The sequence below is a fragment of the Hermetia illucens genome, chromosome 6 (genome assembly GCF_905115235.1).
Source record: "Hermetia illucens chromosome 6, iHerIll2.2.curated.20191125, whole genome shotgun sequence".
In the NCBI taxonomy this organism is placed as follows: domain Eukaryota; kingdom Metazoa; phylum Arthropoda; class Insecta; order Diptera; family Stratiomyidae; genus Hermetia; species Hermetia illucens.
Window position 1 is genome coordinate 10,555,254 of NC_051854.1, and position 14,774 is coordinate 10,570,027.

Below are 14,774 nucleotides of genomic sequence, written 5' to 3' on the forward strand. Positions count from 1 at the left end.
CTGCAGAGTAGGAAGCTGCTTTCCTTCCTGAATGTCACGTACTGGCTCTGGAGATCCGAGCTGACTGGCCTCTTCCCTCTTGCTCTTACCACAGCAATCATAGTCTTAGAAGTTTGTGGAATCAAAACGGCGCACCAGAGCACTAATTAGACTACTTGGATCGGCCACTGCTACCTACCTACTTACCATTCATCCATAACAAAGCCCCTTTTGATGTCTGCGAGCATAGTCTAGCGCAGATTCAGAGGCTCGGTTGTTTAAGTATTACTGGAGCAATGTGTTCTGCGCCGACGACGACGCTCGAAGCTTTCCTAAATCGACCCCCTATTTATTTGGAGAAACTAATGACGAATTTAGGCTTGATACCATTAGCATATGGAAAGGCGGCTAACCATACGATCATGCGTCCATCTGGAACTGCAACAAAGAAGGTGAAGTTACACCATTCGAATCTGTTTCGAAATAGCAACAATATATCAAGCCAGTTGGTGTGGAGTTGTCACCGATTGCTGCTGAAACCTGACCGACTACTGAACGAAACATTCCTGGTGTGGGTATCATGAACACAATTGCTGCTAGCAATGAGGAAGCTGACAGGCTGGCACGCAAGGTCCTGGATCCACAAAGATGGGGCCAGCGGCAGCTTTTAGCATCCGGCCCTCCACTGTCAAGTCAACTCAGAAGGATGAAATTGCAGGGATTCACGTAGCGGAATGGACAAATTTGAATTCCTGCTGACAGGCGAGAATCCTTTTTAAAGAATCCGTAGCCGATAAAGCGGCTTTTTTGTTGGGAACTTTTAAGATGGAAAAAAATTGGGTAGTGGTTTTGGCTATATGTAGCCCATGTAAGGAGTAAAAGGAGACGGGCCTGCACTTCATATGCAGCCGCCCGCCTACTCAGATCTCAAACGAAGATTCCTTGATTAGGTTTTTTCCAGCGAAGAATCTCGGTATTCTCTGCATCTGGACAATGTACTCAAGATAGTGAACACGCAAACAAAAGGCCTGAGTCCTTAGAACTGCTGTTCCCTCTTTAAACTAAATAAATTCTTAACGAAACTTCTACAAAACATATGTGCTGTTATTGACAAAAAGCAAGAGCAAATTTTCTGCTTGTTTTTCGCTTGTTTTGCTTGTTTTTCGCTACATTTCATCCTTTTTGGTAACAATAACAGAAGCATAGCAACAAAAATAAGAAAATTCAATAACCAAAGCTACGTACCACCATCCCGTTCCTTTCCCCATTGAAACCGGTGGCTCCCTCCTTCGGCAGCCCATTTTTTTCTTTCTCATTCATTTTACGATCTTCCTTGGATAAATTGATTACTCCATTTTCAATTATTCGTTTTCAAGGAATAAATATTTAGTACTATCACTCTGGTTTCAAATGCAACTGGTTTTAGATGAGCAGTGAGAAGCAACATTAGTATCCCACAAACTGGTTTGTGCCCATACTTAATCACGACAAATTATCGGGTTGGGCAACAGCTGTTTTTGGCGTCTATCAACAAGTCGGGGGTAATGACATTCTGTTGACGTTTGTCAATAAACAAACCCGACATGCCGATAGGGAATCAGATTTGCCGCGTCGGAGCTTAGATAAGAACGTGCGTGTCTTCCTCGGAGTTTTTATTTTTACGTGTCGCGATGGTGTTCAAGCATTTCCTAACGAAAGTGCAGAATGTGTACAAATACGTTTTGAACAACCACCCGTACGCGACGCAGGGGGTCCAGGCCGGCATGATAATGGGCGCCGGGGACGTAATGGCTCAAGTCGCAATCGAAAAACGATCCCTGGACAACATAAACATCCTACGAACTGGTCAATTCACAATGCTGGGCACATTTCTGATTGGACCGACGCTGCGGCTCGTGTATGGCATTTTAGACCGGAAGATCAAGACGCAACACCCGCTGAAACGGGCCCTTCAGAAGGTCGCCTGCGATCAACTCCTTTTTGCACCCATCTTCAATCTAATCGTCACATCAGCTATAAGCATCATTCAAGGATACCGCGGACAGGCGATCATCGAGCGAGTGCGGGAGAATTACGTGGACATTATGATGACCAACTACTGCCTGTGGCCTGCCGCCCAGATCATCAACTTCTCCTTTGTGCCGCTCAATTACCAGGTCCTGTACGCGCAGACAGTGGCCCTGGGCTGGAACACCTACTTCTCGTGGAAGATGTCCAAGCATGAGGTCGTCATTCCAGTCAGCAAAGCAATGTGACAATGGATCCGGTTCAGATTCATGTTGCTGTCGGCGAGGACGCTGTATGTTGTGTGCCACCAGAGAAAAAGTATTGAAATATAACTATTTTTAGATCTACGAGTTTTGTTTGTGATTTAATGAGCACTTGTAGGGAGGATTCTTCCTGGCAATTAGGCGTCATTGTTAAGTTCCGCTCATTATAGCGGTTTCAGTACAGTTTCTCAATAATACGCTCTTATCAGGTTCGACGCTCAATTTATTGGAAAATTGTAACAAACGATGGAACCGTTAATGTCGTTTCAACACTAATTGGGCTAATTAGGAGCCATCAAAGCATTTAACCCCTTTGCGAGAGCTGCTTTTAGAAAGATGTGTGCTCTCATTTGTGGGCGCTTAATTACTGAAGTCAAATTAGCAGAGACGAGAAGATTCCACCTTGTCTTGTAGACCTTCCTTTGGAAAAAAAGAATTTCGAATGTTTGTTCTCAACGACTTTCGATAAAATCTAGGAAACGCCTGCCTCATCAAAACCAACAGCTCCGTTACCGAATCCTACCTCCATTTTCACGTGATAATCGCTAGGAGTTCGTTATTAAACGAAGAAGGGGAAAAGCGACTTTCCCGCGTCTAAAATCTGGGGAAAACTGTGCCAACTGATTCTACGGGAAACGACGATACCTTAGAAAATTAAATGTCGCAAAAGCTAGTTTCGGAGTCTATTGGAAACAAAAACGACGGAACCCGAAACGAAATGGGAGTAACGATTTGCACATTTTCTCATGAAATCCTGGGGGTTTAACGTGAGTACCTGCCAGGTAGGCATAATCCCACGGTCCTCTTCGGACAAGGATTGATTTTGGAACCACAATCAGAGCCCCGCCATGCAAGCACAGCGGTACTGGTTTATACTGAGTGCAGGCGCAGCATTCATACCAGTGGATGGCCTATCTAACACCTCTGTCGCAACTAAGGAGTACGGCACCCGAGTTGTACAGCGCAACTCCACGCTCGAGCTCCAAGGAGCTCTGCCCGCGATGTAGGCATAACCACAGCCACCATGAAACTCCCACTAATAACCGTGCCGAGAACACACCCTCCAGGAATTCTCCTGGAGCATATGCTCTCAGAGGGCCATCCCGTTTCCCATGGTACCAGATAACCTCCAGTGAGGCTTCGTGGTAAGATCCACTTCAGATGAGTCCCTTGCAGACTCGGGTCTGATCGCCCTCCTCGAGTACGTGGGGTCGGCACTCCCCAGCACATTTTCTCATGGAATATGCCTTTCCTGACCAAAGCTAAGGCTGCCCGGCCAACAACCTGTGTTAAGATATGAGATTAATGTTCTTCTTTTGTTCAGTCTTTCCCCCGTTCACAAGCGGGGTCGCTTCGTCACGCCATTTTGTTTTATCAAAGGCCTGATCTGGATGCAATCGCGAGGATTTCAAATCCCCATTCAGCGTATCAAACCATCGTTGTTTCGGCCGGCCTTTTGGTCGTTTACCATCGACTTAGATGTTCAAACCAATCTTAGCGAGTGAATTCTTGTTAGCGCGACCTACGTGACCATATCATCGAACATATGAGATTAATGTTCATTAGCCAAATACCAAAGAGATGTTAGGGCCAAAGTTGCGGTTGAAGAAACGATTCAAAAGAGATCGGAGATTCGAGGTTTTGTACAGGAACTGTGTTAATGAATACATCCAGAGTGGGTCCTTAGTGTATGCTGACGAAAATACGGTGGAAAAATACCATTACTTACCGTACTAAGGTGTAGCAAAAAATAGCGCAATGCCAAGGTACGGCCAGTATTTGACGCATCAGCAAAACATGCAGGTGTACTTAATTTGAACGACTTCCAGATGGTTGAAGCATTCATACAACAAAAGCTAATGCAGATTTTGCTGTGATATATATACGGTTACCATTTACCCCTTAGTGGAGTATAGCGTCAACTACACCTACGCACCATCGTTCGCGGTTACCTGAAATGTATTTTACCTCCCCGCATGACTTCCCACAGCAATTCAATTGTCACTCCTCTTTAATGTGTGACCTATCCGCTGCCACTTCTGTCTTCCGATCACAATGTGTACGAGTGCCAGGCCCCCGCGCCGACCAAGTTCTTCGAATGGGATAGGGTCAGGCCAGCGAACTCCATATCGACCCAGAATGAAGCTTTTGAGTAACAGTGGATTTTCCATGTGCTATAGCAAAGAATACTATCACAGAACAGTATCAAATTGATCTTAGTGTTGAGATAAATGCAGTTCCAGATTTCAAACAGGGCAGCGAAAGCGAATCTAAAGCATCGGACCACATCCAGTTCGGTGCCACCGTCGGCAGAGATCACGCTGCTACAAATTGATCAACGCTTTCAATGCTCTGCATATTAATGCAGATAAGGAGAGTGCGTTGACCCCTCAGACTGAGAACCTTGGTTTTGTTGGTATTTATCTCTAGTCCAACTCCACTTGCCTCTCTTTCCAAATTCAAAGCCATTTGGCCAAGCTCCATGATCCGGTGAGAACAAGCAGATGCCATTAGCGTAGTCGAGCTGTTTGAGGATATATATCATAATCCATTGAAGTCTTCTACGTCCTCCGGACCAATTTAGCATGAAGAACATCGCCGGCAACGAGAAAAAATAGTATGGGTGACAAAATGCAACCCTGGCAGACTCCGCTTTCGACTTAAAATTCCTCCGAGATTTTACCCCACATATCTGATAATAACTACTAGTTTCTCTGGAATACCCCTCCTGCGTAGAGCACTCCAGATACACTTCTTTTTCACGCTGTTGAAAGCTTTCTATAAATCGATAAAGACCGAATGCAACGAAGATTTAAACTTTGGTCAATGAAGGAGTATTCGGAGCTGGAACCAGTTTCTTCTCTGTCGATCAAGCTTTCGAGATGTTCTTTGATGAGTTCCAGGATTATTTTAGTCATTATTTTTGCAACGGCAGGAAGTACGCAGATACCCATTCAATTGTCCATCAGGGTCCGCCTCTTTGGAATATTCAAGATCATCCCCTTCTTTCACTCTCTGGGAAAGGTCTCGGATTTCCAAGATTTCCGTACGAGTGCAAATAGCAGATCTGCAGTAACTGCAAGTGTAGCGATTAAGAGCACTGCGGGAAGACCGTCAAGTTGAGCGGCATTACTCCCTTCGAGTGTATTAATGGCCGAAATGATTTCTCCTCTGCTTGGAAGAATAATCCGTATCCGCACGTTAACGTGACTAACCATTTCATCCACACGTCATCGTGGATGGGAAATTGACTATTCACGTTCTTCACAACGAAAGGTTTACCATCCCATGCAAACGCTTTTGTGATGCGGTATACACTTCTGAAAGAATCCGCAGTCAACCAGATCTTATGACGTGGCTGAAGACCCCCGCGAAAGAGCATTTTATTTGGCAGCCCAATGCTCATCGATATTCTCAGGCATGCCGTCCGATCAGCAAGATACCTCACCCACTGTCGAGCAACAGCTGGATCATAGAAGCGGTCGATGGGGGGTAGTTGTAGCTCTCCAAACCTGCGCGAACTACGGTCACGAAGACCGTGTTTCCCGTCTCGGTAGTGAGGTCAGACCTTATCCGAGACATTGTTGATGTTTCGCTAGCAGTAAAGTTTCAAAATTGGAAAGTTACTGGCCCACAAATTTCTATCCGTTTTAGTCGCCTCTTACGACAAGCAAACTTTCAGTGTATTTTGAGCCACAACTCATAGAACGTGACGGCGAAAGCATAAAGTGGGCTTTATGAATGACATTAAATAAATGCACTTGATGATGAACGTGGACATCCGCGACCAAGACTTGCATGCAGGAGCATTTCTGGTAAGGAAGTGAGTAAGCAGAGGTTGGGTTGTGTTGAGGGAGACACCTTGAGATCTACAGTAGATACAACCGGACCTAGATGTAGGGGAGGAAATCGACCTGATGTCGTTAGGAGTACGATGGAATTCAGTCAAAGATGTGTTTAAATTTCGAGTAAAGATTGCATCAAGTAAGCACAGAAAAAAGGAGAGATATTCTCAGAAACAGGATATTTGATATATTGGGTTCTCTGGCACCGGTTGTCATTAACATAAAGATGTTAATGCAATCACTTTGGGATCATGGAGAGAAATCGGGTGATTCTTTGTCAGATAAACTGGCTAAGATATGGATAGGAATTCGACAAGACCATCCTCTAACGAAGAAAATTGAAATCCAAGCAAGACAAATGTTATTTACACGGATTCTCTAACGCAGCAGAGAAGGCTTATGCGGCCGTCGTTTACCTGAGAATAGTAGGGAAATTAGGGCGCGATTCTTGGTGACGAAAACAAAGGTAGCACTGCTGAGGGAAACCCAGTCTTTTCCGAGGCCCACACTAGCTAATTACCAGTTTTTACCTTTGCGATTTACACCGGCAGTAGTATAGGGAGAAAATCAGGAAATGCCGAAGATAAGGGTACATTCTGCGCAGGTGAAGGAAGGATAGTCCGATAGAAAAATTGTCGAGAAGGTTTTTGTCCTTTACAAAGGTACATTGAGTCATAGCGTACGTGTTACGACTTGTTCATAATTGCAGGAGAAAGGAAGAGCAAAGATCAAGTTACATGACTGCACCATCATCATCCACTGTAGGAGTATATTGACAACCCTTTCTATGGAGCACGCTCATAAGGTAACCTTGCACAGCGGGAATGTTTTTATGGTTCAGATCATACGATAAACATTTTGGTTTCTGAACGATGGTCAGGCCGTCAAGAGATACATACATAGCTCTGTCACCGGATGAAAGCGAAGACAGCGCAGCAACTGGTGAGTATGCTCTCAAGAAGCCGAGTGGTTGCATCGATGCGATCGGTCCGAGCGAGATTCTTTGATCCCTAGACGGGAGAGTCATATAAGGAAGAAATATATCTCGATCTTTACGTGCTTAGGCGATCCATCTCGAGGTTGTAACCAGCCTCATGTCCAAAGCTTTTGTTGCAGTTTTGAAGCGATTTGTAGCTATGAGAGGTCCAGTAACAAACATGTTTATGATAACGGTACGAATTTTGTGGTAACGAATAAAATCATCGCTAACCAGCCCAAAATGAAGCCTGCCGTTATCGGCTTTGAAAATACAAACGAGCGGTTATGCTAAGCAAGTTTCACAACATCCACCTCATAAACGGCCCTGTCTCTACAGAGGAAAATTGCAGAATCGGAAGAGGATACCTTGGGACAGTAAGACGCCGCTTGGCCACGCTAACGTGTACAATTTTCACATATTGAAACTACCCTCTGCTGTAAGGTATGACATAACGGGAGGAATTATCTTGCTCTAGTTAGCATCTCTTCAATATGTGAAGCTCGTAACCGCGCTTTCCTAGTCTTCTCACAATGGATAGGTCCAATCATGAAGTTGATCGCATCCCAATTCTCCTAGCATGCTAGAGTTCTTCACGAATCTCGGATATTGGAAAAATGTACGATATTCTTCATGATCTATGAGAAATACTGATTATAATTAAACTGCAAATCCACTCTAGGATCAATTTATAAACCTCTTTTCATTTGCGATAAACCAAAGATGGGCTTCACGTTATATATATTTGACAGCTCCTCTGCCAGAATATCAATTTGGGTCATACCCAGATAACGAACGCTTCCCTAAGATCGTCTTAGGCTTCAAGCTAGAACACACCCTTAGGATTACTCTTCTGGATAACATACCCAGTTTATGTGAAATTCGTGGACTGATTACTTCCCATGAGTATAAATAACTCAACATCCTAGAGACGTTTTGCAACCAATCTTATATATATAAGTCTAGCTGCTTTTAGGAGAAATAATGGCAAACCATGTAAAATTCTGGTACATCAGTCCCTTGTAAGACAGGTGCCGGAGATAACATTTCTGGGCAGGATAATTACGAAATCCTTATCCCTAAAAGATCACATCAATAATACAATCATAAAGACGAAACAGGCTTCGAGGGTAGTGAACTTTACCACAAGTTTCTCATAGGGATTAAAACCTGAGAGAGTCGTAAAACTGTTCAGGACCATTGTCAGACCAGTGCTTGATTATGCTGCTGCCTCCACGCTCTTAATGCCTAAATACCTGGATAAAAGAATAGCCACAATTGTGGCATGTCAGTTGAAGAGATGCTTAGGTTTAACTAAGTCTTCGCTGCATCATGTCACTCATGCTCTGGCGAGAAAGGCGCTATTGGTCTCTAAGGAGTTGATAAGGTTCAAAAGATCTGCTCCCTCCTCCTATGGTTTGATCATAGACAATCCTATGGATAAAAATGGTCTATCGGTAACATATAAGAATTTCCAGCAAGCCTTTAATAACTTCAAGATCTATGTATGAATTGTTATTTTAGTTTCGACAACATGACGTCTAACATCCTTTAATGTATCATCATCATCAACGTCCACCAATTCGATATACCTAAAAGCTATCTAGCGTCCGGCCCTACGCCATCGCTCAATCTCAGGCAGGGTCTGGCTCGTCTTCCTTTTCTACCATAGATAATGCCCTTAAAGACTTTCCGAGCTCGATCATCCTCATCCATACAGGTAAGTGACCCGTCCACCGTAACCTGTTGAGCCGGATTTTATCCACAACCAGGCGGTCGTGGTATCGCTTATAGATTTCGTCGTTATGTAGGCTACGGAATCGTCAATCGTCATGTAGGGGCTAAAAATTCTTCGGAGGATTCTTCTCTCGATCGCGGCCAAGTAATCGCAATTTTTCTTGCTAAAAACCCAGGTTTCCGAAGAATGCATAAGGACTGGCAAGATAATAGTCTTGCACAGTAAGAGCTTTGAGCCTATGGTGAGACATTTCGAACGAAACGGTTTTTGTAAGCTGACCTAGACTGTGTTGGCTGCCAACAACCGTGCGCGGATTTCATCGTCATAGTTCTTATCGGTTGTGATTTTCGACCCTAGATAGGAGAAATTGTCAACGGTCTCAAAGTTGTAGTCTCCTATCTTCATTGTTTTTGTTTGACCAGTGCGATTCGATGCTGTTCGTTCTTTCGGTTTTGGTTTTGCCACTGACGTTGCCACCATGTACTTCGTCTTGCCTTCAATGATGTGCAGCCCAAGATCTCGCGCCGCCTGCTCAATCTGGATGAAGGGAGACTGTACATCTCTTTCCATAATGTCAATATCGTCAGCGTAGCCTAGTAGTAGAGTGGACTTGATGAGGATGGTACCTTTCGCATTTACAGCGGCATCGTGAATTTTTCTCCAGGGTCAGGTTAAAGAGGACGCATGATAGGGCGCCCCCTTGTCTTAGACCGTTGTTGATGTTGAATGGTCTCGAGAGTGATCCTGCTGCTTTTATCTAGTCTCGCACATTGGGCAGGGGCAGCCTAGTCAGTCTTATCAATTTCGTTGGGATACCGTGTACAGTTTTACCCTGTCTATGCTATCATAGGCGGCTTTAAAGTTGATGAAAAGATGGTGCAACTGATGGCCATATTCCAACAGTTTTTCCATCGCTTGCCGCGTAGAGAAAATCTGGTCTGTTGCTGATTTGCCTGGAGTGAAGCCTCTTTGGTATGGGCCAATGATGTTCTGGGTGTATGGGGTTATCCGTAGCAAGATAGAGAAGAATATTTTATAGAAGGTACTCAGCAACGTGATACCTCTATAATTGCTGCACTGCGTGATATCCCTCTTTTTATGTGAGGCAGATAATGTGCCGTTACCAGTCGTCAGGCATTGATTCGCTATCCCATATTTTGAGCATCAGTTGATGAATCGCTTGGTGTAATTGGTCGCCTGCATATTTAACCAATTCGGCTGTAATTCCATCGGCTCCTGGCGATTTATGGTTTTTGAGCCGATAAATTGCACGGACTGTTTCTTCTATGCTTGGTGGTGCCAGCATTTCTCCTTCTCCTCTTCAGTTGGCGGGACCTCCAACTCGCCGATATTTTAGTTGTTGAGCAGTTCATCAAAATACTCAACCCATGGCTCCAATATGCCCATTCTGTCGGAGATCAGATTTTCCTCTTTGTCTCGGCAGGATGAGCGTCGTGGTGTATAAGATTTCATCCTGCTGACTCGTTAATAAAACTTCCGCCCCTGGTGCGGTTGCTTCCTGTACTTTTCTAGTTCACAGACTTGTTTCCGTCTGTGAGGTCGCTTCTTCGCTCGGCAGAGTTCGTGATAAGTCTTCGCCCGTGCCCGTGCTCTTCGAGAAAGCAACATTACTCGGTATGCGGCATTTTTCCGTAGCTAGCTTACATTCATCGTGAAACCACTGTTCCGATTTTTTTTGCGGCTGGGGCCAAGTATCTTTGTGGCCGTATCAATGATAACGTTCTTCAGGTGGTTATGAAGATCATTGTTGTGGCTTCATCTCCAGGATCTCTGTTGACTGCGGTTATTGCGGCATCAATTTCCCTCTTATAGGTGTTGCGGAGGGCTGTGTTGTGGATGGTTTCAGTATTCACTCTCACCTAAGCTATGAGAGCCGACATACCGTCTGAATACGGGCTTCGTCCCTACTTGACTGTTGAAATATCCAAGTATGATTTTGATATCATACTTGGGATAGGCTTCGAGGGTCCGCTCAATTGTAGTCTCCTCTGTAGAGGCGTGAACGTTAATGAGGCTTATATTTCTAAATTTGCCTCGCAAAACGCAGAGTGCATAGCCTTTCGCTTATATTTTCAAAGTCGATAACAGCAGGTTTCATTGTTTGGCTGACTAAGAAACCTACTCCGAGCACATGGTTTACTGGATGGCCGCTATAATATATGGTGTAGCGGCTCTTCTCCACGAAACCGGTCCCTGTCCATCGCATCTCTTGCAACGCTGTTACATCAGCCTTACATTGGGACAAGGTATCGGCTAGCTGCTCAGCAGCATTCGGTCTGTACAGGGAGCACACGTTCCATGAGAAAATGCGCAAATCGTTAATCTGTTGTCGTTTCCAGGTTCGTCGTTGTAAAATCCATCTTGTCCGAGGCTCCTTTCGTAGCTTCGTAACCCAACTCCCAACCTGGAGGACCAGTTGTTATATTTTGTCGGGAGATTCGCCTTCATCCTTTTCCGTCTGCAATTTTTTATAAAGAAAGAACTCCCAGCGATCACCACGCGGATAGTTTTTGGTAGTAGAGCCGTTGACGTTGGTTCAGCAGGCGTTTCCCAGGTTTTATGCTCAATCGTGGGTACCAATCCACGTTTCGCCCTGGGACCTATACTACCCTTTGACCGCCAGGATACAGCTCCTCTAAAAAGAAGAGCCAGGGGCAAGTTATTAATTTAAAAACAAAAATGGAAAGAATTAAACGTTCGAACGAAGGGTAGAGCCGCGGAAATTGCTGTTTCTTTAGGATTGAAGGCATGTGCTATCAGACAGATAAAAAGGAATGCGGAAAAAATTCGCGGACATATTGAGGCGGGCATTTCTTCACCAGGAAGAACCATAATAACAAAACACTGACCCTTTGTATTTGAAAAGATGGAAAAATTGCTGTATGCCTGGGTTCTCGACATAAACCATAGAAACATACCAATTTCAACTGCAGTCATCCAAGAAAAGGTGAGGAGTTTGTTCAATACCATCAGAAGTGGAAACAAAACCTTCGAATTTAATGCAAGTCGAGGATGGTTCGGCAAGTTCAAATCAAGATTTGGTCTGCATAATTTAAAATTGACTGGAGAAGCGACTAGTGCTGATTATGAAGAAATGACAAAATTTCCCGACATGCTTAAAAGTATTAATGATGAAGGCGGTTACAGCCCGAGGCAGGTTTTTATTGTCGATGAGAGAGAAAGCGTTTACCATCACGTACATTTATTTCTACAACACCAGGCTTCAAAGTCTCCAAAAACAGGCTTACAGTTGTTTTGGGCGGAAATGCCGCTGGCGATTTCAAACTGAAGCCTTTCCTGTTGTACCATTCGGAAAATCCAAGGGCCCTAAAAAATAATTCGAAAACCACGCTGCCAGTTATTTGGGGACATAATAAACTTTGTCGTTATTCACTGAATAGTTTAGAAATGAATTTTGTCATGAATTTTTGTGAGAGTGATCTTCCTACCGCCAAATACCGCTTCCCCGCTGCAATCCATGGACCAAGGTGTAATTGGTACCTATAAAGCATACTCTCTGCGCCGAACTTTCAGGCAGTTGGTGGAACGTTTAGAGGATATAATAGCATTGGATAAAGAAATTTTGATATTCTCAAGGCTGTTGAAAACATCGAAACTTCTTGGAAAGAGGTAACTAGTGGTACAATGAACAAAGCCTGGCGTAAAATCTGACCAGAAGCGGCTGAAACTCCTTCTGGCATTGATATCGACAGTAATTAGAAGAATTCTACTCTTCTTTATCCTATGCATACGAGCATGTGTTTCTTACGCTCCGATTTATCACATTTTCGACTTATAACGCACTTTCATGGAATCAATTGACATGATAAGCCGAGGTATGCCTGTATTCGAATATTGAGCCGAATTCATGAATCAATGAATACATTCAAAGTTTGAATGCATTCATGCAGAGCTCTATTGGGGAAGTCACTTCGAAGTTAAGTCACTACGGTTGTTCTGCGCTTTTTTTCCGCCATCAGTGAGAATTTGTATTAAGACACTTTAACTCCTAGGATTTGCCACATTCAAGTGTTTCGACGGTTTTATTTGAATACAATGGATTGTATAAAATCATCAATCGAAGGTGGTGCAAGTGCAAAATTTTGCCTTGTCAGGGCATTGAAGTGTGTTAGAGCACATCTTTCAAGACCGTAACGGTACATGTTATCCACCTCGATACCCTGCAAATCTTAATAAGCAATTGAAACAAAATGGCCTGCATTAAAAAATCATTTATTTTAATACCATACTGCGGTCAAATTGACAATAAAACATGATTTCTGCTGTTACAATTGTTTGCTGCTGATTTTCTATTTTTCTTTTAAGAATATAAGTATCTAATAATCTTATTAAAATTTGATTTCACTTGACATTGTTGATCAACTTCATATTTTTCAATTCAAAATTATTAATAAAGTATTGTAATAATAAATGTATACAATATATGAGTAGAACGTTTCCATTTTGATTTTATTACTGTTATCATAAAATATTCATGCCGAATATATATTAATACTCTTATTACTAATTTCATTTTCGGATATTTATAAATGAGAAAATGTTAATAATGTTCCATGAATTCTTATGATTATGTCAACAATATTCCAAAAAAGAATTGATCTCTTTAAAAAAAATCAACTTAGCAATATAAAATTATGTTTTGTATTTATCATATCAATAAAATAATCACATGTTATACGTTTTAGACCGCTTCATTTGTCATTATCGCCGGTATTTTGTGTTATGTAAAATGTGAATATATGATTTTTGTTTGATTTTTTTTCTCTAAAACTTTCATAAAAAGTTAAAAATTCATAACTTTCATTCATGTGAATACTATATAATCGTCTTTTTTTCATATTTCACTCATAATATATTATTTGGTGTAAAGTGTGAATTCTCTCTAAATAATTTTTATTAAATTACATTATTTATTCGTAGCTTTTTACTTACTACAAAGTTCTCATCTCCGTTTCTATTCATTTGGCGGACGTCGCCGTCTTGGATTAAAATATAAAACTTTGTTTGTTTGACTTTTCCTTGTGTTATTATTCTTCTAAACATAGTTTGAGGCATTTGTATGTATGAGCGAGTAAAATTGACTTGTTATAAATAAAAATGAATTTGCCTTGAATAATCAAGTGTCTAACTAAATGTAATATTTTAAAAACTTACAAGTGACTGACTTTCCTGTGTTTAATTAACATCAAAACTTAATTCTATTTTATAGTCCTGTATTTCATTTTGTCTCATTTTATTGTTGCCATTGGTCTTCCTAGTTAATTTAAAACTATTGTGCAATTTATCATTTATTTTGTCTGTATTAATAATGTACGCATTAAAAAAACAAAGCTGCTAGTGTGAAATTGAAAATAATTAACTTTTCTCTAATCAAATAATTTTTGTAGGCACTGAACTAGGTTCAGAATAAATTGATATTTCTATGACTTTTTATTTTGCAAGTGAAACAATGTGGCTCCACTTCTACAACAATTCATATATAAAGTTTTTATTATATAAAAATAAATAGCTACACTTGTGCAAATACAAAATGATTTTCCTTTTGTTCTCAATTAAGTTTTAAACAAGATCACAATAAAAATAAAATTCGTAAGACGATCACAAAAAATAAGTTATTGTTAAATAAATAATTGAACATTTTTTAAACTCCCGTTTAGAGTTGTCCACCAATTTCATATACAACATATGTCTCCTGTTCATCATAGTTGATGTTTGGAGTAAATTTGTTAGTTCGTGTTCAATAAATGGGTAATTGGAAGACACTTTTGTTCCGGGATTTTGTTTTTTATTTTACCAAAATGTATTTCGGGAACCAGTTGTCCTCTTTATCAGTGTAATCTCTCTCTTGTTCGAGAACCAGGAAACACACTACTTGTGGAATATTGAAAACAATATCTTTCAACTAATAACAGAAGTGCCTTCTA

General features: G+C 41.9%; 1 protein-coding gene across 1 annotated transcript; it reads left to right on the forward strand.

Annotated features, from left to right (window-relative positions):
- Positions 1 to 1,509: 1,509 nt before the first annotated feature.
- Positions 1,510 to 2,333, forward strand: LOC119659215 (mpv17-like protein). The gene has a single exon (XM_038067188.1). It carries the CDS (start codon positions 1,650 to 1,652, stop codon positions 2,232 to 2,234), a length of 585 nt encoding a protein of 194 aa, XP_037923116.1. The 5' UTR covers positions 1,510 to 1,649; the 3' UTR covers positions 2,235 to 2,333.
- Positions 2,334 to 14,774: the final 12,441 nt, after the last annotated feature.